This window comes from Ptychodera flava, chromosome 5 (genome assembly GCF_041260155.1).
Source record: "Ptychodera flava strain L36383 chromosome 5, AS_Pfla_20210202, whole genome shotgun sequence".
NCBI classification, from domain to species: domain Eukaryota; kingdom Metazoa; phylum Hemichordata; class Enteropneusta; family Ptychoderidae; genus Ptychodera; species Ptychodera flava.
This window is the reverse complement of record NC_091932.1, coordinates 28,720,984-28,743,221: the sequence shown is the minus strand read 5'-3', so window position 1 is coordinate 28,743,221 and position 22,238 is coordinate 28,720,984. Positions and strand designations below refer to the sequence as shown.

Below are 22,238 nucleotides of genomic sequence, written 5' to 3'. Positions count from 1 at the left end.
GGTTGTAAAATTTCTACAACTATCGCCTGCTGTTGCGATGTAAAAAAATCATGCTGTTTCTCTGAAGTCGGTATCATTTCTCCGTCATGTTATATTCCAGGTCCCTCCCGTGTTGTCATACACATTCTCAGCGGTAAAAAATTATATTGCCATTCAAATATGAGCTTGCTCGTGCGTTAAAGTTTATTGACTTTCAATGGTGATAACTTGCTCCATGCCTTGACATGTCATCAGTTACGAATTCTACTGGCTTTCAAGACTAAAGACGCAATATTATCAGCGTTGCTCATGTTCTGAGTGTCTGATATTGAACACGGCAGGAATACCCGTTCAGAAATGGACATCAACATTGAGTTGTGACCGCGAACCCAAAATAAATGTCGACAAACCAAACATCGAAACGGCCAGACTGAGAGAGAGAGAGAGAGAGAGAGAGAGAGAGAGAGAGAGAGAGAGAGAGAGAGAGAGAGAGAGATTTTACGTTTCCACGAACCGATCATGTTCTTTCGGAAATCGCCGTCGGGTTGCACGATTACGCCGTACGATTACGAAAATGTACGGATACTTTCCTGAAATTTGACTGACATTAAACATGTAGAACACAGCAAAAGAGTTAAAGTCTTCTGATGTTGGTTTCGTAAGTTTGCAAACTTAGAATACTCACGGGAAAATATTCTTCATCATCGCGTTTCTTACGATAGGTGATGTCAATTATAATTATTTGATCGACGTAGATAATGCACTACACGTCTCGATCATATTACCTGCCTGCCACAAGTTACCTTTTTCGATTGGAGAGAAAATACACATTTCCCAACACATATTTGTATTCTATAGCTGTGTTTATACTGTGCCAACCTCAGACCATATTTTGATGTAGCTCTGGAAATGCAGTCTGCACTGTGTGTAAAGTCCCTCCATCACGGATCTGTGCTCTGTTGAAAACCACCTAGGAATCTAATATGTAATTTTTCGCTTTTTTTAAATACTTTACAACTTATTGTAAATGTACGACTTCTAACTTTCTTTACACTTTAAGATGTAACTAGTTTATGGATAACAATGCGGGACGAATTGCTTGAAAGACGGAGAGTGTTACGGAGATATTTTATCTCAGACAAATGTTAATGAACCTAGCGGTCTTGGTAAAATGTACAATTTTTATTCACTTTTCTTAGGCTTGATGTAGCCATCAAGGTATGGGCAGACCTCCATGGTGTAGCTAAACTGCAATACAGAAGCCGTAAATTGGCTTCACTCGTTATCACTGTTTGGGGGTACGTCCGGATGCATGCCAGCCGTCATTTTTCACAATGGAGACTCATAGCTTGCATTGTTCATCACATTATATTTTTGAGCCAGTCCGTCTTGGAATTTGGGGCATAGTTCGGCAGAATGAGGTATATTTAAACATGGAAAGAGTAGCAGAAAATCTGTTCAGTGATTGGAGATCTGATCATGGACGTAAAAATGAGGGTTGACTTGAGAATGGATGTAAAAAAGAGATGATTGTGGTCGAGATGACTGTGACTTGGTCACCTTGTCCCAAACCAAAGTACCAAGCCACAGTCCCTCCACCCACGGACGGTGACAAAGCCTTGCTTCTGTGATCATCATTGGCTGTCATAGTTTCACCGGTTTATACTTTCATAGTTTTTCCATTTTTACAGAGCCATTGTCGGTATTATGAATGAGAAATGTAACGCCCCGAAGACCATGCCACAATCTATTCAAAAAAATTATGTCACCATGTTTCCACATGTACTGAAAGAATTTTGTCATCAAAAAAACCGAAGAAAATATATATGTTGGGGAGGACAGGGATTCACTGGCAGCCCAGGGAATTTGTTCAACCGGGCACGATACACTAAGTGTACGTCACGGTCCCGTGTGTATGGAGGTAAAAAAGCGAACACGCTGACCAGAAATGTTTAAAGGCTGTATTGGAGAGAAAATACACATTTCCCAACACAGATTTGTATTCTATTGCTAATTTATTTTCTATTTACTATTTATTTTCAAAGGCCGACACAACTTACGCGACGTCCACCGATCGGCCGGTCGCGATGTGTCTTGAAACAGCGGCCACTTTGATTTTGACATGCCCGTGCATCCAATTTGTTTTCGTTTGTGACCTAGAGCATAGAACTACTGAATGACGACCATTTGTCGATGTCGGGGCACCAAAAAATTCATCCATTCTTTGAAGCAATCTCCATATAGAAACATGTTTGATGTGAAATTTCACAATCGTCTCGTTATTAATTCGACCATTATTTCGGCGGTGTTAATTTCCCATTTAATTCGATCCGACGATTTAAAATCATAATCATTTTTGTGCTCGAAATAATGGGTTTTTACGGTGATATTAAGATCCCGTACACATTGACAACGCTGGAATTTTACCTGCAATTTGGCAATTGAGTGAACAACTGAAGTGCGTCCAGCACATGCCCGATTTTCAGTCTTGAGACAGGAAGCTGAACTAGCGCACTAAATTACCATTCTTCCTATTATAATCAATGTATAGTTATTATTCAACAGGTATCACAGGGCGTGGCAGGAATTATTAGTGTAGAAGTTATGAATATGATCAATAAATGTCTTGTATTAAACTATTTTTCATTATACAAGCCTTACCTATGTCTAGTGTGTGCCTATTACTTTACGCTAGCTATCTCTGTATAGTATTTCAAAGAAAACAGTCTATATCTGTTAATTGCCCTCCCTAATCCCCTTCATTAATTTGTTCTGCCGATCACTGACGCGGGGCTTTATCGCCCTGACCAAATACCTCGTTAGCAACTCATAAGGTAGTCCATCTACTACCTTATGAGCTGCTAAGGAGGTATTTGGTCAGGGCGATAAGCCCCCGCGTCAGTGATCGGCAGAACAAATTAATGAAGGGGATTAGGGAGGGCAATTAACAGATATAGACTGTTTTCTTTGAAATCCTATACAGAGATAGCTAGCGTAAAGTAATAGGCACACACTAGACACAGGTAAGGCTTGTATAATGAAAAATAGTTTAATACAAGACATTTATTGATCATATTCATAACTTCTACACTAATAATTCCTGCCACGCCCTGTGCAGGTATCTGTTAATAGATAACGCTCGCTAATTGACCAATCTGTTGACACTAGTAGCTGTTTGACAAGCCCGCAGCCTCCGTACAGGCCCTGGTACTAACCACATTTGTCAGTGGGCGAGGCCGAACAAAAAAATTGAGCTGTTTCGATAGCCCGACCTACCCTATTTTTAACTGCCGACCCTAAACTTTTTAGAGCTACGTAAACACGGAAGAAAAAAAGAAGAAAAAAATGTATACTACATATGAAAGGAAAAACGAAACATAAAAAACATCTTTGTTCAAGCAAAAATCAAATGTCAAGTAACGAAAGCGTGATTTTATGGATTTTTTCCTTCTTTTTTCGGCCTCATCCTCTGACAAATGTGGTTAGTGCCAGGGCCTGTACGGAGGCTGCGTCCATGATCAGATCTCCAATCACTGAACAGATTTTCTGCTACTCTTTCCATGTTTAAATATACCTCATTCTGCCGATCTATGCCCCAAATTCCAAGACGGACTGGCTCAAAAATATAATGTGATGAACAATGCATGCTATGAGTCTCCATTGTGAAAATGACGGCTGACATGCATCCGGACGTACCCCAAAACAGTGATAACCAGTGAATCCAATTTACGGCTTCGTATTGCAGTTAAGCTACACCATGGAGGTCTGCCCATACCTTGATGGCTACATCAAGCCTAAGAAAGTGAATAAAATTGTACATTTTACTAAGACCGCTAGGTTCATTAACCTTTGTCTGAGATAAAATACCTCCGTAACACTCTCCGTCTTTCAAGCAAATCGTCCCCATTGTTATCCATAAACTAGTTACATCTTATAGTGTAAAGAAAGTTAGAAGTCGTACATGTACAATAAGTTGTAAAGTCTTTAAAAAAAGCGAAAAATTACATATTAAATTCCTTCTTTACATCGAGTTTTAAACGGCATAAAGATGGCCATCCTCGCAACTCTGAAGAAAATAAGTGCAATTTTGTTTCATTTCCCTTACTTCGTCATCATCACATTGTCTTCTCATTATGACAATACCATCATTCTTATATTCAACTTAAATATTTTCTTACAACTTAATTGCGCATATTCGTCATATAATGAGGCAGAGTGGGATAATCGCCGATTTCTCATATCAGTTTCAGAGATTGGCGGCTTAAATATTCCCGTCCTTTTTCACCTCGTGTGGCTCCCTTTAGGGGGCACAATAATCATAAATTCTCATGTATCTGTTTCTGTCCCTTTTTTGAAATTCTAAAGACGCAAAGAATAGAATAGCATCACAAAAGAATTCCGTGAGCTTAGTTATGCAAAAAGAATGGGCAACTTGAATCGCAACATCGTAATACGCATTCACTTTGTGTAAAATAATGCTCAAATCCAAAAATATCTCAGTTTCGTAACACCGATGCTCCAACAAATACATCGTCGCTATAACTTAAATAAAATCATCTCTACGATATGAAGTTTTCCCATAACTTCGTACGTAAAAGTCACTTTTACTCATCGTGACTATATGAAATTCTCCTAAAACTCTTAAATCTCTTGAAAACTCGTCTTCTCAGACATATGTTGACATATGTTGTTTTAATTAACCATTTTACTGGTGTCGATGACCGCGATGTTCACTGTCTGAGATAAAATATCTCCGTAACACAATCAGTTATCACTTTTATGTCATACATGTCCGTTTCTGTCTCAAGGCTTCGGCACGATAAGTCTACACATGCCTTGTGAATGTTCAATTCTACAATGCGTCAAGCCATTTAGCCAAACGATTCACTCAGGTTTCTTTGGGACTAAGAAATTCATGGCAAATCTAGGCCTAATACATAGTAAATTCAACCCATGGAAATACATCCCAAATACAGGAATGTATATAGATGAATTTAAACCATACAAATTCATGTATGAATTGTTTATTTAACCAGATAAAGGTACAGTTACAAGAAAAATATTACAGTGACAGTATGACTTTATCTGGTTTGGACCATAGAAATAGTCCATCAGGACTAGTCGAGTCCATGGCCCACTATCATCTCATAACTGTAAACAATGATGCCACATGATTGATACAGATTGTATTTATAATCTGTATTAACCTTCATTTACCTGTATTTACAATGTATTTGTAAGAGTGCATATACAGGTAAATACAGGCAAAAATACAGGGCCTGTATTTGTGTTTCCTGTATTACTCTGTATTGCCCTTTATTTACATGTATTTACCCTAAATACAGGCTACAATACGTGCCTGTATTGTCCTGTATTATAGGGTTTTCACCCAGTGGCAGGGTTCGTAATTCCCCTAACTACGAGCGTGACACAGGCACATTTGAAGCAATGAAAAGAGTCTCGCTCCCCGTGCATTTGCGAGAGTGCGAATTAATGTATGTAACCCCAAAACCAGACGAGAGGTATATTTGTCGATAAGGGGAACTCAACCTTGTAAATTTCACACTATTGATCGCACGGAGCACGATTCCCATTCTACCGCTGGCTGCGCTGTTCTCGCGAATGGTGCATGGTGGCGCCCTTACGATGCTCACCCTACGGAGTCAACACAGTACATAGGATAGACTGCTGGTGGAAGACTTGACGCCTTCAGCGCGGTTTCATTACTTTTACATTACAGTTAAGTAACGACAATTTCCAGCTATTAATACCTGTAAATGCCGATAAAGCCTTTGCAAGAATATTGCGGACATCACAGCTCATTTTATGTTTTCCGGGCATATTGTGCTGTTTTCTGTTTTTATATATTTATTTCCGGGTTCAAAAGTCAAACCAGCTTGGTTTAAAGTGTACATCTGCAATCTCCCTTCTAACGCAAACTAACAGTGTCTTTTAAAGCAAAAATTGTCGCTGTTTACATGTCTATAGACATCTCAAGTTGGCTACAATCACTGCACAAAAGAGATGCAGTTATTCCAATTTATAAGTCCACTACCAGTATGGCGTCATGAAGATAGGCTCGGCAGTTGTGGTGATATCGTAGTTTCCACTCCAGTGCCCATGGTTTGGTGGTATATTTGCAGCGACTTAATTTGGAGAATTATATTTCTCTGACATTCACATAAATAGGCTGGATCGCTATTACTATAATGTGCACTTCTGTGAACGGCGAGTTGTTGTTCTGTTTTTTGTGAAACATATGATAACGCTCGCAAATGGCGCTCTACTGAGCCTTGAACTGCACAGCCTTGAGTGACACGCACTCTTACATTATGTGTACGTATCGATAAACCAATGGACCAGCCGATAGAGGGCTAAATATTGGGGCAAGGAAAGGGGTACCAATGCTCCTCAAGTGTAGAATTTATCACTCAGAATGAGCTGGTCTTTTTCAACAGAATTTCTTTGAAGTACCATGGCAACGGCCGATGGGTTTACCGAGCAGGATTTAGAAGAGGGCGCCGCACACGGTGAAGATTTACAAGAATCAGATGAATCTCAGGACAACAACCCCAGTGAAGATAGTTATTGGTCTAGGCTCAAACGGTTAATCGATGAAAGGGTACCTGAAGGTAAACTCAAACTAAAAATGTGTCCACTTTAATGGCATTGAACTTTATTTACATTCAAGCACTTGACAGCCATTTTCCCGTAGATTTATATGCATATCAAAACACTCCAACAATATAACGGCTTGTGTTGAACAATTCGATACTAGCAACTGGACATATAGTCATTAACAATACTTTAAACTGAACGATACAGGATATCAATATTGTTCACAATATAAACATGTAGGTCTAAAGATGTATGAGACTGTCAAAACAGAAAAGTTGCGCTACCAAATATCAATTAATCTATAAGCGCTTCAACTGCACTTAGGCCTAAGTACAAAAAATGGTGTACTACGAGACGATTGACATCAGTACAGATATTTAAGTTTCAATCGCTTGTCCTTTGATATATAATCTAAGAAACGTATTTTATGTTCAAAAAGTGTTTTGTGTACATGTAGTAGCTCGTCAATGCGTCGATATCTTTGATTTTTAAACACTTTGATATGTCAATACAAGCTTGATACACTTTATTATACATTATAAGTATTAATACATATTGATTACCTATTTTGATTTAATAGGCATTTTTACTGTATCTAAACATCTGAATTTATTTACTATAAATTGTTTAAAATGAACAGTAAAGCCCCACTAGCTGTAACTCTTGAAATTTGTTGACCTCAAAATATCTTCCTATTCTCTCCTGGTTTTCTCTGAATTCTACCCTCTGAAGGGATATGGGCTTTCATCGCATTAGGAAACCATTCCTTTGTGAAACATTTGTTAAGTAGTTAAATTCAAATTTTAACGGCCATTTTGATTTCCCGCCATTTTCAAAACTTGGTAATATTACAAATGAAACACAACATACAATGTCACAGTCGAAACATTCACTCCTATGCATTACATTGGACAACTCTGTGCAGTGTATGTGAAGATTTCAGTGCTGTCAGAAAACGTGCAAAGTAGGCGGACATGCCAGATATTGCATAATTTATGACAGTACAAACATCAGCAAGCAATATTAGTGTACTATATTTCTTTGTCTGTAGTATCATGTATACGTTAGATAAACAATTGTGTATCCTCTATTACCACAGTTGTTCCAAAGATATAATGGGCAAACCATGTCTTCTGACACCTCCATGTCCAAACCTAGTAGCCCAAAAGACAATAGATTACAAGAGAACGCAATTTTAAAGGTCATCAACTCTTACCTGAACTTGACTCATCATTTCAAATTTCAGCAGAACACCTACATTTCATACAGTCGTATTACAGTTCGGGGGCTACATAATATCGTAAACATGATCTTCACGTCACAAATAGTGAGAAGATACAGTATTTTTTTCAAATCCAGGCTAAACAGCGTCGCATATCGACCCGGAGGCTCAGTTTTGGTGACTACGCACAAGAAAAAAAACTGAATATGCATAAGACACTCAATTCTGTAAAGATCAGAGTACGAATATCCTAGCCTTAGGTTTACAGAAATGAATAATTTTGTGAGAGAGATAAATAGAAAATTGGGTTGTAGCCGGGCGGCTGTTTGACACGCCGCCATATTGATTAGTGATTGTCGCTTAGCAACATACTACGTCAAAGGTCATAGCCTCATTTTGATGAAAATTTACCAGGTGGAGTAAAAATCCAATTCACTGTATTTGGTTACTTCCCTAACTGTATTAGCTGAGAACAAGCATTGTCTGAAGTTTGACGATAACAACTGCAAGACGAAATACTGTATCGTTGTTCTCATGCGGTTCCACAGCTTACAAAGTATACGTTTCCCTTCACTGTTTCAGAATCGGAGAAGTTCGAAACGTTCAAGAAGCTGAGCAGCCAGTTTATCGATGAAAAATCTCGAAAACATGCGCAAGCCATCTGATATAATTTGTGAATTTGAGCGAAAGAAAACCGTTGAATTCGGCAAGGGCTATCACACGGACATTCTGCAGAAACTTTTGCAAAAGATTGGTCACGATGAACTCGCCCTCATACTCAAGTTAAATGAAGGTAAACACGTGTAGTTATTTAATCATGTGAAATTGCTCTTTTTCACTTTTACTTTGGAACAAAGATCACTTTGACTTTGATTTTGGCGATAATGATTTTAATTGTTGGCTCTCCATGTTTCGTGCAGTTGTGAATTTACTCTTCGGCACGATGCCGATGTCGAAAAGATTGGCATTGAATCGAACAACAAGGGTATCTTACAGAAAGTGGTTCTGCTAGCCCAGTATAGAATACTGTCGGTATACGTAACTGTTATCTTTTCTTTCTTCCTTTGCCCGCCTGAACATTTGTAATATCAACTCTTCCGGAGCACAGTAAGTGTATCGTTCCTTTATATTAGTTTTCTAATGAAGACGCTTACTCGAGATTAGAACTTAATTAGTACTCGAGCATTGCATCGGGGGAGGGGGAGCTTATTGTGTTTTGCCATGCATGTCCTGCCATCTGTCAGTTCGCAAGCATTTCTCGGAGATGCCTCCACAGAACTGTTCCCAAATTGGTTCTTGGGCGTAATCTTATGTACAAATACACATCGATCTGTTTATCGATGTGATCTTATACGGCCGCAGGGAGGCAATTGTTTTAAGCTTTCATGTCAAGAACGATTACTAAAACATTGGACCGATGTCAAATCGACAATCTTTCGATCTGGCGTTTTCCGTAGTTTACCATCTTGTCCTGCAATAAAAATTTCAGCAGTAATATAAACATCATTTTCTTTTCTCCCCTACATCGATGAATTCTACGTGTTCAGCCGGTAAGTATCGTAATTATATAAATTTATTACACCCATCCATACTCACCTATCTACCTAAGACTTTTGACCTTTTTCATACATGTCCTAAGTTAAGTAATGAAATGAACAGAAGACATAAATTATTTTTAATCGCAAATTCAATGATTTGGTCACAATATGTAGTAAGTACATGAGTTATTCTCTCTCTCTCCCTCTCATTCCCCCCCCTCTCTCTCTCTCTCTCTCTCTCTCTCTCTCTCTCTCTCTCTCTCTCTCTCTCTCTCTCTCTCTCTCTCACTCTCACATATATTCACAAATGCAGCAAACAATCGTAAGTATAACGCTTCTAAAATATATGACGATATCTATTTATTTAAAACAGAAACTGAAGAAAAAAAACCAATATTGTCAAGTAGAAATGCATTTCAACATTTCTCAGAATTAGGTTTTGGTTGACATTTGTAGATACTCAGAATTGACCTAATACTAATTGAGAAACATGTGTCGGCTGTTTTATTCTTTGTTACTTTCTTTCTATTTGCATTTTATATGCACTTCCTTATTTCATGTCAATTAACAGGCTTTCTGTCTGTCTGTCTGTCTGTCTATCTATCTGTGTGTCTCTCCGTCTCTGTCTCTCTGTCTCCGTCCCTCTGTCTCTCTCAGATGGTAAGTACTATACAAACATTGTAGAATCAGAGGATACAAATGACTAGCGAATGTATTCGAAGGCATTTTGGCAGGAAATCACGAAGCACAGTAATGTGATTATTAACACGAAATATGCTTATTTCCCTTGGGGTTATGTAAGGTATCCGCAAGCAAATACAAGAGAAAACCGTTTGTACCCTTTGTGTAGGGAAAAGAATACGACAAATGCTTGATACAGGTGTTATTTTAAACGCGAAGTTAATGTAGGTGACAGTCTCGCGCACTCAAGTAAATACCCTCATCTCAGTATGGCGCCCTCAAACTGTAATGATACACTTGCTATACATGTAGTTACATTGGCGGCGAACCCTTCGTCACTAGCGCCTTCTATCTGTATACTTAGGAAAGGTCGGGTGTCCATGCATGAAAACCCAATAATACTTTCTGTATTATCATGGATTATTGCCTGTATTTTAGCTGAACAGTGCTTATACAGATGAATACAGTTAAGAATCCATTGTTGTATTCAGCAAGCCTGATAGAGATGTTCTGTGCTCCTGTGGCCAATGACTGCGAGGTAAACAGCCACGGATCTTTTTTGTTAACCCGGACGGATTACACGCAAAGTGTTTTTAGATGACAGCACTTGATATCAGTCAAATGAAGCCTACTATTTTGCGGCATTGTCAAATTCCCCCTGCTGGGTGTATTGTGACGATTTGCAATCAACCTCCAATTGCCTGCACAAGGGGAAAACATTGATGATTTAAAATTGATAAGAGTTGACCAGAGTCCGCAGTGTTGAGCTCTTCGAATTTAAGAGTTGGTAAAAGTGTACAGATACAGTGTAAACAATAATTTTAATCATCCAATCATACAGTAAGATTTTCAGTTGTTGTTTATTTTACACAGTTCAGGGCTCAAGTTTTCAAGTTGAGAATATGAACCCGGGCGTGAGCCATTCAGATTAGATGGATTCAGTCAGGGCATGATACAAGTACAAATATCTGTCACTTAACAAGCGTTCTTTTCAGTTTGTTTTTTCAAAAGTAGTTCAACAGTTAATATGCCTGTTGCTTTCACTTTATCTTCACATGTTGAAAAGTGATATATTCAGGCTAATGGGCCCTTGCATGTGCGTTCCATTTTATCCCCTCTTTGGAAACTTTTGGTTTTCGATTGTTTTCAAAAACCAGTTCTATTTGATTGCACGCAACTGAATCAAATCTTTCTTCTCTCTTTTCCTCAAATGCACAATACAAATAGGGGGTAAGTCTTTTAACCTGGCATTAGACATCCTTGAAAATTTGATAATTATTCCACTAAAAACTTGCACACCTGCTAGAAGTTCCGAACGAAGCAGAACACATTGTTATGGGCAACGGCGATTGATTTCTGTAGCATTATTAATGGAAGTATTAAGGTACCATGCAGGTATCTGATGTCAGGAAACTATCTACACATGTCATTATAGCCTGAATGGCTAGAGACGTATCTAACGGCAAGAAGCCGAGTCTGTAATGTAAGCAAGGAGGACAAATTATCTTCTACTCTGTGAGTGTACATGTACGTATCCGGCTGCAAATTTGTAACAATAGATGGCTCGAAGCATGGAGCTAAACGCAATGATTTTGAAAGAAATTATCATCAGTACACATATACGTGACATCTTCTCAGGATTACTGACTTTTCTCTCTCTCTGTCTGTCTGTCTGTCTGTCTGTCTGTCTGTCTCTCTCTCTCTCTCTCTCTCTCTCTCTCTCTCTCTCTCTCTTGCTCCCCCAGGAGGTAAGTATCACGTATCACGTATTCTAAAACTTTTAATTTTAACAACGATTGGAACTTATTTGGGTAATTGGATATTCATAATTTTCAAATTTCTCGAAAAATGTTATATGCCCTATAGCTGAATGTCTCAATATTACAAATTATTGATAAAAACAAGTGTGTAACTTAAAAAGAAAAGCAGATGAGATAACATTTGCAGATTTTAAAGACATTACTTTACCATCCAATTATCCCAAATTAGTTCCTATCGTGTTTTTTTGTAGTTTAAATGTCATCAATTCATTCGTTGTCAAATATGGCATTTGACGCACGGTGTTGAATCAAAATCAAAATCTCAACATCCAGAATTAGGCCAAAGTAATTAAATTCTTTGTTTTGCGTCCCCACCCGCTTAGGTTTTTAAGGTTTTCATGAAAAACACACACAGTGTATTTGAATAGGGAATTTTAGGACATAACCACTTACCTTTTCTGAACTAAAATTTTGTTACAATTTTTTATTTGCTGCAATCAAATTACATTGTGTTAATTTTCTTGTGTGTGTTTTTCAGCCGCTTAGACGCGTACCTTTTCCCATTTAGAGTGGACGTAAAACAAAGAATTTAATTACTTTGGCCTTATTGACAGTAAAAAACATATACCATTCTTCTTAAGTACCGTTTAATCCTAATTAATCTAATCGCGTGCTGACGTTTTAATCCTTTTTGCACTGGAAGAGCAGTGCTATAACAATTGTCATCAGGCAATTGTACACAATAATAAGTGTATTTTTTTTCTCTTTTACTGTCCTCCTGTCACTCGAACATGAATGTACAGCCGGTAAGTAACAACAATGTCGGCATCTACCAAAAAATGTCTTATACCTATTTATTTGTCCCTGATGTTTCTTCATCCAAGTTTCCTTGAGAAGGAAGACGTACTTGGCCTCAAAACGTTACTGTTTTTATCTAAATACAAGACAATCTTCTGAATGATTGCATTATAATATCACTTAGCTCACAGTAAATTGTTGTCATAACGTTATGAAGTAAATGCATACATAGTCAAAGAAATATTAAAAAAGCTCAAACATTAGGCCAAACCTTCGGGACGTTTAAGGAAACAACAGTTGTATCATACCAGTCTATTGATGGCGCAAATGCTGCGATCTGATAGGATGATACGCCAAAAGAACCGTTTTAAATTCGTGATATACCACGCTTGGCACACGCATGAGCTTTCGGCAAGAGCAAAAATCCTTTGTTGACGTTATATGCCAGAATTTCTACATACTCTTATGATATAATAGCAATAAATCACACCAAGTGACGGTATACCACTCGGTTTTGACGAGTTCACTTCATATATGCACTCGTTATCGCTCGTGCATATATATGTCGTGAACTGGTTAAAATTGAGTGGTATACCGTCGCTGGGTGTGCTTTATTGCTTAATTATATATTATATGTTTCGCACTTTTATTCTGCATATTTGTTTTCATTGTTTTGTTCTATTAAGAAAAGCGTATTGAACTGCTCATAATTGATTTTGTGAACACTACCCGTACATGACATGCATTATTGTTGTCAACATAAAAGTCATCAATATCAGTGTGCCTTTATATGCAGGGAGTTTTACATTAACTAGCAAAATGTTTGCCATCTGCTTAACATACTCAACCTTGAACCCATTCTCATCTGAACGGAATCTACTTTAACATAGAAAGCAATAAGTTCAATTCATACCATATATATAGACTAAATGGTTTAAGTAAGTAGACCATATTAAGCACGATGCACGACAAAAATTCTGAAAAACCCTCGAGTTTCATCTACTTCTTCCTTTGAATCAAATGCTTCATCACTCTCTCTCTGTCTCTCTCTCTGTCTCTCTCTGTCTCTCTCTCTCTTATTTTGTTACAGTTGGTGAGTATCGTACATAGACATTTTGAATTATTCAAGCATCAACTTTTCATTCAAGTTTTTACAATATTTTTAGTAGTCACTTGAACACAATTGTGATTACTTCAAAATATCAAACACTACGATGTGTTCACATCCTCTCTCTCTCTCTCTCTCTCTCTCTCTCTCTCTCTCTCTCTCTCTCTTCTCTCTCTCTCTCTCTCCTCTCTCTCTTCTCTCTCTCTCTCTCTCTCTCTCTCTCTCTCTCTCTCTCTCTCTCTCTCTCTCTCTCTCTCTCTGATGGATGACAAACAAACTTACTCTGTAGCCGGTAAGTACACAAGTTTACAAACTTGTCAGCATTAAATCAGAGTGCACCGTAAAGTTTCTCTTTAAATCCTAACTGCTTGAAGTAACCAAAAGCACTAAAAGCAAAATCGTTTGGTTTGTACATTTTATCTGTTTTACGATTTCTCAACAGAGGATCAAATATGTTTTGGACTTAAGTCGGGTTTATCAATAACTAGCGAAAATTATCAGCATTTATTAAAAGTAAAAACTCCCTGATCTATATGAAGTAAAAAGGTGGAAAAGGTTATTTTTGTATATTCGAGCGTACAGTATTTTCTGTTACAATTAATGACATATTTTTATTTTCATACACAGAGTATATTTCAACACTCAAGACCAAAATTTAATATGTGACTCCTTTGTCAAATCGGAAAACAAACTTGAAAAAAGCCTAAAGTTAGTTGATGTTAAAAATTTGCTAACTTCCTTTGTTTCGAACAGTTACATATGCCTGTATTATGCAAATAAAGTGTGATGTAATATTCATTTTCTTTACTATCATTTTCTTCTTTGACTTGTCGCTGGCTGTTCCTTGCTGCCCGCCTGAAGATGGTGAGTACCACAATGCATGATACTATTACTGAACAGTAATTAATCAACAATATGACTTGAAACTTTTAGGGTTTGCCATTCTTCAAATTAGAGTTCTTTCATGCTACGGACTAATGTTTTGAGGTGAATCCTATTGCAAAGTGCTTTTAAGATCAACAAGGACTGTCAACGGTTAGTTGGCCACATTCAAAGTTCCGTAATTATTGGGTAATAAGGTCACGTGGATAGTACCAACCTCTTCAGAGTCATCCCTCTCACTTCGATAAACACGAAATGTTAGCGTTGTGTGAGGTTGCTTAAATGTACCATTTTACGCAAAAATTTTACAAAGTTCAAACTTCTCACTTCAAAAGAGAGATATAAGTTGCACATAGCACATGTTAAATGTAAAATGATATATCTAGAACAATGTCTGTTCTTCCGTAGGCCAACTTGAACAACAAATTAAAGAGGACTGTGAATGATCCTGGGGTGAAAAAGAAGATATTCCGAGGAAGAGTGATGTTGGTTGGTGCCTTTGGTTCTGGAAAAACGTCCACTAAAAGGAGTCTGTTCAATGAGGACTTTGAAGCGAATCATATCAGCACGGATGGGGCCGATATTTATGGTGTTGATATAACTGAGTGGATATGCAAAGGTACATCATTGCAATTACAGACCATAATATACTTGTAACGCAATCTCGAGCACCATCGTTATTATATTTATACTTAGTCCTGTAAAATAGCAAATTCGACTTCAAAATTATAATACTCAGTTATGGCCGATGCTGTTTTTACACTTAGAAAAGCTAATACCTACTTCTATACTTCTATGAAACATCTATTATACCAACATCAGACGATACATTTATCATCTGGGTCACGTTTTGCATGTCATAGTGAATTCACATTAAGCTTACTTCGTCAGTGGGCTAAAGCGTCCCAAGGTTTCCAAACTACATCGCTGTTTACCAAGGGTCGTAGGCTGAGGGAAATAGCCATGAGTTTGTGGCGATGCATGACCACAGTGTTAATAAAAATGGCGCTATAAACCCGAACAAAAACCATGCATGATGCCATATGCTCATTCTGTGTCATGATGCTCCATTACAAACTTTTGTGACAAGAATACAAATAAATCTGGTGCCCACTGGCTCGAAAGAAGTGATGCTTGAGGGTTACGGTATGTTTAAAGGTTATTTCCCTAGGGAAATGGTTTGTGAAAAGATGCCCGGTCATGTGCCCATGCATGAAGTGTCGTCTGCAGCTATGGAACGATCGTGGGTGGTACGATCGCGATGAGCGACGAACTTCTGTAATAAGGCCAAAGTAATTAAATTCTTTGTTTTGCGTCCACTCTAAATGGGAAAAGGTATGCGTCTAAGCGGCTGAAAAACACACACAAGAAAATAAACACAATGTAATTTGATTACAGCAAATAAAACATTGTATCAAAATTTTAGTTCAGAAAAGCTAAGCGGTCCTAAAATGTCCTAAAAAGTCCTATTCAAATACATTGTGTGTGTTTTTCATGAAAACCTTAAAAACCTACGCGGGTGGGGACGCAAAACAAAGAATTTAATTACTTTGGCCTAAACCAACTGCACAGGAACTTGAAGAGCTCATTGACAACAACGATTTAGTGCAGAAAAGGACACACTTCGATATGCTATGGAAACTTTTTCGCTTCTTCGTCGAAACTAGTATACTATGGCAGCTGTCATGATTTCCCAAGTAAACTTCTCAATTCCATAGTTAAACAATATCTTAATAAGCAGGTGAAGTGTTTTAAAACTCTATTCCGTGTTTTTATCTGGCTACTTTGTTCGTTTATTATTATTATTAACATCTATTATTAACATGTTGCCGTGAGGGTGTGGGGGTTCGAATCCCGTTTGGGTTATAGTAAAAAAATATATACATCCTTCGGCACAAGAAACACAATCCCTGTTTCACCTACAGCCTCAGCAAATAGCGACGTATTTCTGGTAACGCACAGACCTTCAGGTTAAGTAAAGACCACTCCTGCCTTCATGATCGGGTAATAGGCATTTATTATTTATCACATACCTATGCCCTGTATTATGTCTGTACTGAGTTCAGTGACATGATTTATCATGTTGATTTGCATGTCAATAAAGTGATACGCCTTGTTGATTTGCATATGAAAGGAATGATCAGCGCGTCTTTCTTTCATTCAATTGAATATTTGCATATGAAAAAGTGATACGACCTGTCGATTTACATACCGGACTACTTACATGGTGGCGCCCTAATCAAAACAAACCATGGTGCCCGTCTATGATTTTGACTTTGACTACGATATCATGTCCGATCTCCAAAAGTGGCAGGGTTTTGAAGCATAGGGAAATGCGGGGTTACTAAATTAAACACATGTGTCGATATCGGATTAACCTGCTAGTAGTGCTACCAATTTGAACAAATTAAAGAGCAGAGCATCACACCGTACGGGCACTGACAGATCGATGACAGACCAGCTGTTCCGTCCGTGCATAAGCACAGACGCGCAGACGACAAGCAAAAGTGCTATCGGACATGTCGGAGGACCGGCAAATTCAAAAGCACAACTTTCAAAAATATCATGTATTCATGGTAAATGCGTTCTGGAAAATAATACCAAACACAACACTTGCATGTACCGTACCGATTCGGTAGATATCCTACATGTTTGATGACAGAGTTCAAGCATTTCTCTGCTCAACCGTAAAATAATTGTCAATGAGCCAGCTGATAGATTACGTCAGACGCTAGTATATCAATCCGCCTTAGCAAGATGACGCAAACAAATGTAGTCCATCAAGAAAAACCACAGTGAAACGTATCATATTTTAATATACGAGATTTATTCATTCAATAACGTTGGCATAGGTATATAATAAAGAGGTTATCCCTCGATATCACCTCTTGGTAGGGTCGTATTGCTGCGAGTGCGGTTGTGGGCCGCATCACACGAGTCGAAGACGAGTGTGATGCGGCCCACAACCGCACTCGCAGCAATACGACCCCGCCAAGAGATGATATCGAGGGATAACCTCATAATATCACATAATGTGCGCATTAGAACAATACTACCGTGGCCGAAAACGACACAGACCCTCTTCAGTTTGTAATTGCGTCGTTCTGTTTGAGCTTCGTCGTTCTGTTTTGATCTGCACTCTTCAGTTTGTAATTGCGTCATTCTGTTTGAGCTGCGTCGTTCTGTTTCGACCTGCGCTCTTCAGTTTGTAATTGCGTCATTCTGTTTGAGCTGCGTCGTTCTGTTTCGACCTGCGCTCTTCAGTTTGTAATTGCGTCGTTCTGTTTGAGCTGCGTCGTTCTGTTTCGACCTGCGCTCTTCAGTTTGTAATTGCGTCGTTCTGTTTGAGCTGCGTCGTTCTGTTTCGACCTGCGCTCTTCAGTTTGTAATTGCGTCGTTCTGTTTGAGCTGCGTCGTTCTGTTTTGAACTGCGCTCTTCAGTTTGTAATTGCGTCGTTCTGTTTGAGCTGCGTCGTTCTATTTTGACCTGCGATCTTCAGTTTGTAATTGTGCGGTCTGTTAGACCTGTGTCGTTCTGTTTGAACTGCATCGTTCTTTTTGATCTGTGCTCTTCAGTTTGTTTTCAGCATAACACGGAAGTACTGGAGTAAACATTTTGTAACAAACATTGAATGGTCACTTGGAGAATACCATTGCAACTTGGCATGGGTGCCCGTGGAGTCATAGGTAGTAGAGGGAGAGCAACTCCACATATCGTTCACATATTGGTTGTTTGCGTTTAATGTATTATGGTGTTTATTTTTTGTTTCACTGTCTTGTGTTCAGAACATAATAGGTACGGCGAGACAGCTGAATATGAATGTCAGTGCAGTCTGTACTCCAGAGTTGAGACACTGCGTACGACACTTACGCTATGTTTCGAAAGTTTGCCAGACTTTCTTTATCAATCGCCTAAAGTCAGGTTCAGTGGATAAATTTCGTGGTATAATGGCAGATTGTACGTATTCCTATGTTGTCCCACTGAAGGTTTGTTCTTTCATTCTGGAAGCTAGGATGTCTAACTTTGTTTTATTGTGTTAAAGGTTGTGTTCGTATTGTGTTTACCAGACTGATATATATATATATATATATATATATATATATATATATATATATATATATATATATATATATAATTTACAAACAAGAGAAAAAGGTACGAAAAAGACAACGGAAACAGAACACAGACAAAAGATAAAGAACAAGGATAGCACTTACAAAAAAAAGACATTCTCAATCTATGATTCAAAGTACATTACCAGAATATGCCAGCGGGTCCTATACTTTTCAGTTGTGCTATTTTTGTAGGAAATGTTTCTCTCAACTTTGTGCTTTTGTTTGACCTCCGTTATAAATAAGTAGAACGGAGGAATTTTCTTTTTGTCTACACTTTTAGACAAGAACTGTTTCCCTAAGATAATGTGCACAGTAACAACATGTTTTTACTGTAATTTAAATAGCAGGGAAAGAGGTTATGCCTCCACTGTTACCCTTGCACGAGGCAACCTCGTGGTCGTCATCATCACTTGCCACACATGGTAGAGCAGACAGTTTACATCCTGAGCATTTTTGAGCAATTTTATAAGAAGGAAAGTGAGGGCAACTTCACACATCGTTTCTACCTTTGTTAAATGATGCGGTACATTGAGTCGATTGATGTGTGTATATACAATCTCTCTTTCTACCTAATCATAGTGCGTCACTCTTTTCCTTATTGATCTTCTGGCCGGGGATGTTGCCGAATGAGTCAACTGCTCTGAGAAATTCTTCGGCAGATTTCACATCTGATAACATTCGAGTGGTGTCATCTGCATATTGTGCAATTTTAACTGATTTTATTCGATTTGAATGCCTTAATTGTTTTGTTGTGACGAATGGCGATGGACAAAATTTCTAAACTAAAAACAAGTAAGGTGAAAGAGTATCACCTTGTCTTGAACCGCTGCTAACTTAAAACTAAACAGAGGTGACACCGTTATTAATGACTGAAAATATCGCAGTATAAAACTTTGACCATAGAATAAAAGATTCACCAAAATTAGATTTCTTTATAGCAAAGTACAGGAAAGGCCACTCGATAGAGTCAAATGCTTTGGCAAAATCAATACAAAGTAGAATACCAGGAATATCGTTTTCTTTTGTAAAGTGTATTGAGTCTAAAATCTTGCAAACAGCGGCACCGATGTAGCGACCTTTCACATATTAACCAGCTTGATTTGGGTAAATTATTTCCGATAAAACTTTGAAATTTGAATTAAAAGGGCCTTGGCAACAATTTTTATAATAAAAGTTTAAAAGAGAAATAGGTCCCCAATTTTTCAGCTACAGACGATCTTTTTCTTTTTTATCAATCAAAGTAATGGTTGGAAAATGACACTGACAACTCTCCATATGAACGTGTACATATAGTTGAAAGTCAGTACATACAAGGGCCAGGAACGCCATCCCCCGGGCTTTTATTACTGGACATGTTTTTCGAAGCTTGGTAGCACTCTTCGAGACTCAAATAACCCTCACAAATATTTGTTCTGTAATTCAGACAGTAAAGGAATTGCAAATCGCCAGTGAACTCTTCTGGTTTTTCTTCAGGAAAACAATGTGTAGTCTGGTATAAATATCGATAAAATTCTTTCTGCGTGTTTAAAATTTCATTTGTAGATGCTTGAAGTTTACGAATGTGATTTGTGTAATGATTTCTCTTTTCAAGCTTCAAAAATAAACATTGCTTTTTTCACCAAGCTCGCCATGTCATCTTACTTTAGCACGTTGAGTAATACCTTGTGTTTTGACTTCGTAAATATCATCTAAAGCTCTCTGACTTCATCAATGTCTTGTCATGTTTTTCTATTTCACTTTCTTGATTTCGAGGTCCTTTTTTGTTGCTCCAGCTTTTTTCCCTTGTGTCTTTGACACTTAGCCCATTTTTGCGGTATTTTATACAGAAGTCCATGATTTTATACTATTTAAGCCTTGGATCAAGAACGTCAGTGAAATCTTGTCCCAAATATATTTTTCATGCTGCAAACCTTCGAGCAACCAATAATCGCAAACAGAAGGAACAGAAGTATGCGATACACTTACAAATGCCAGACTTCACAAAAGCTACAAGAGATGGCACTCCGATTCACATGAGCATACAACAAGACCAAACCGTAGACATAGCTTCCGTAATTGAACAACAAACTTCAGTGGAACAACATATTAACACATAAAATCAATCAATCATTCAACATGTCTCACCAATCAAAAATGAATTTTAAGTGACTGATGAAGAAATATTGTTTTTCGAAACGTAGTTTCAAAGGATCGCAGTTAACGCTAGTCTCTCCGTTCCAATGTGGGTTAACAGCAAGACACGTAAATTACGGGTACGTCTCGCCATGGCTAATCAACCCTTTACATAAAACAGCTAAACATTATATACACACACATAGAATCATACACAAAACGCAAAGAATTCACATATGAACGATGTGAGGAGTTGCTTTCCCTTATTTACATTCGCCATGGCTAACCAATACTCACATAAAACAATCAAACATGATACACACTCACAATATACACAATATCATACACAAAATGCAAACAACTCAGATATGAACGATGTGTGGAGTTGCTTTCCCTTTATTACAACAAAACAAACTGAAGAGCGACGATCAAACAGAACGATGCAGTTCAAACAGTACAACACAATTACAAACTGAAGAGCGCAGGACAAAACAGAACGACGCAGCTCAAACAGAACGACGCAATTACAAACCGAAGAGCGCAGGTCAAAACAGAACGACGCAGCTCAAACAGAACGACGCAATTACAAACTGAAGAGCGCAGGTCAAAACAGAACGACGCAGCTCAAACAGAACGACGCAATTACAAACTGAAGAGGGTCTGTGTCGTTTTCGGCCACGGTACAATACATATTACATCATCTTCAACGGGCGGGTTGTCCACACCGGTAGTGCTAGTGGTGAAAAGGTCGTCTACAAAATGTCCTAAACATACCGAGTGACGCGTACGCCCAGTGTTTCACTTGAATCTCTGTTGTCATGAGCTTTTCAGGCTGTTGGGATGGAAATCTTGTTCTATTTTTCAGAGTCTCGTGGCTTATCGCGCTCTAACAAGCCAACATTATTTCAAAGCTGCAGGCAACACACACTCTGCGCATGGCTATGTAACCAGGATATATATTTTGAATAAATACCCTACGTCATTACTTTTTTCTGAAACAGTGGGAACCAGCCTCATCTATTTAATCATCACTCGACTTGTTCCAGCGCATTATGACACATAATGAGCATGTTGCATTTTATTATTAAATTAACTGGACAGAAGCAAAACATTAGGGCTTGAGTGTGGCACAGCAGCTCTTCCGCAACTGTTGTGGAAAGGTAGATAAAGTTGTCGTCATACGTAGCACGATTCACGATGCCAAAGCACTATAGTCATGGTGCTGAATGGATAAGGTTTGGATGGCGGCGAAAGTTGTGTCCATAAGCGACAGAAAGTCAAAAACCATTGCACAGCTCTGAACATTTCAGAAGGCAACTATCTGACCTTGTTGTGCTGATATTGTTCCCCGGGCTCAATATGACAACTAGATCAGAAACGACACTATAGTTCGGTTAGGACTGCACATTATATTTATGTAGATG

General features: G+C 38.2%; 1 protein-coding gene across 1 annotated transcript in view; it reads left to right on the top strand.

Moving 5' to 3' along the window:
* The first annotated feature begins 5,618 nt into the window (after positions 1–5,618).
* Positions 5,619–22,238, top strand: part of LOC139133440 (probable serine/threonine-protein kinase roco11) — a 32,256-nt gene continuing 15,636 nt past the window's right edge. The window contains exons 1-5 of the mRNA XM_070700034.1: positions 5,619–5,718; positions 6,438–6,611; positions 8,402–8,612; positions 8,928–9,679; positions 14,973–15,205. Of these exons, the coding sequence (XP_070556135.1) occupies positions 15,070–15,205 (136 nt within the window). The 5' untranslated portion in view covers positions 5,619–5,718; positions 6,438–6,611; positions 8,402–8,612; positions 8,928–9,679; positions 14,973–15,069. The remainder of the gene's footprint in view (positions 5,719–6,437; positions 6,612–8,401; positions 8,613–8,927; positions 9,680–14,972; positions 15,206–22,238) is intronic.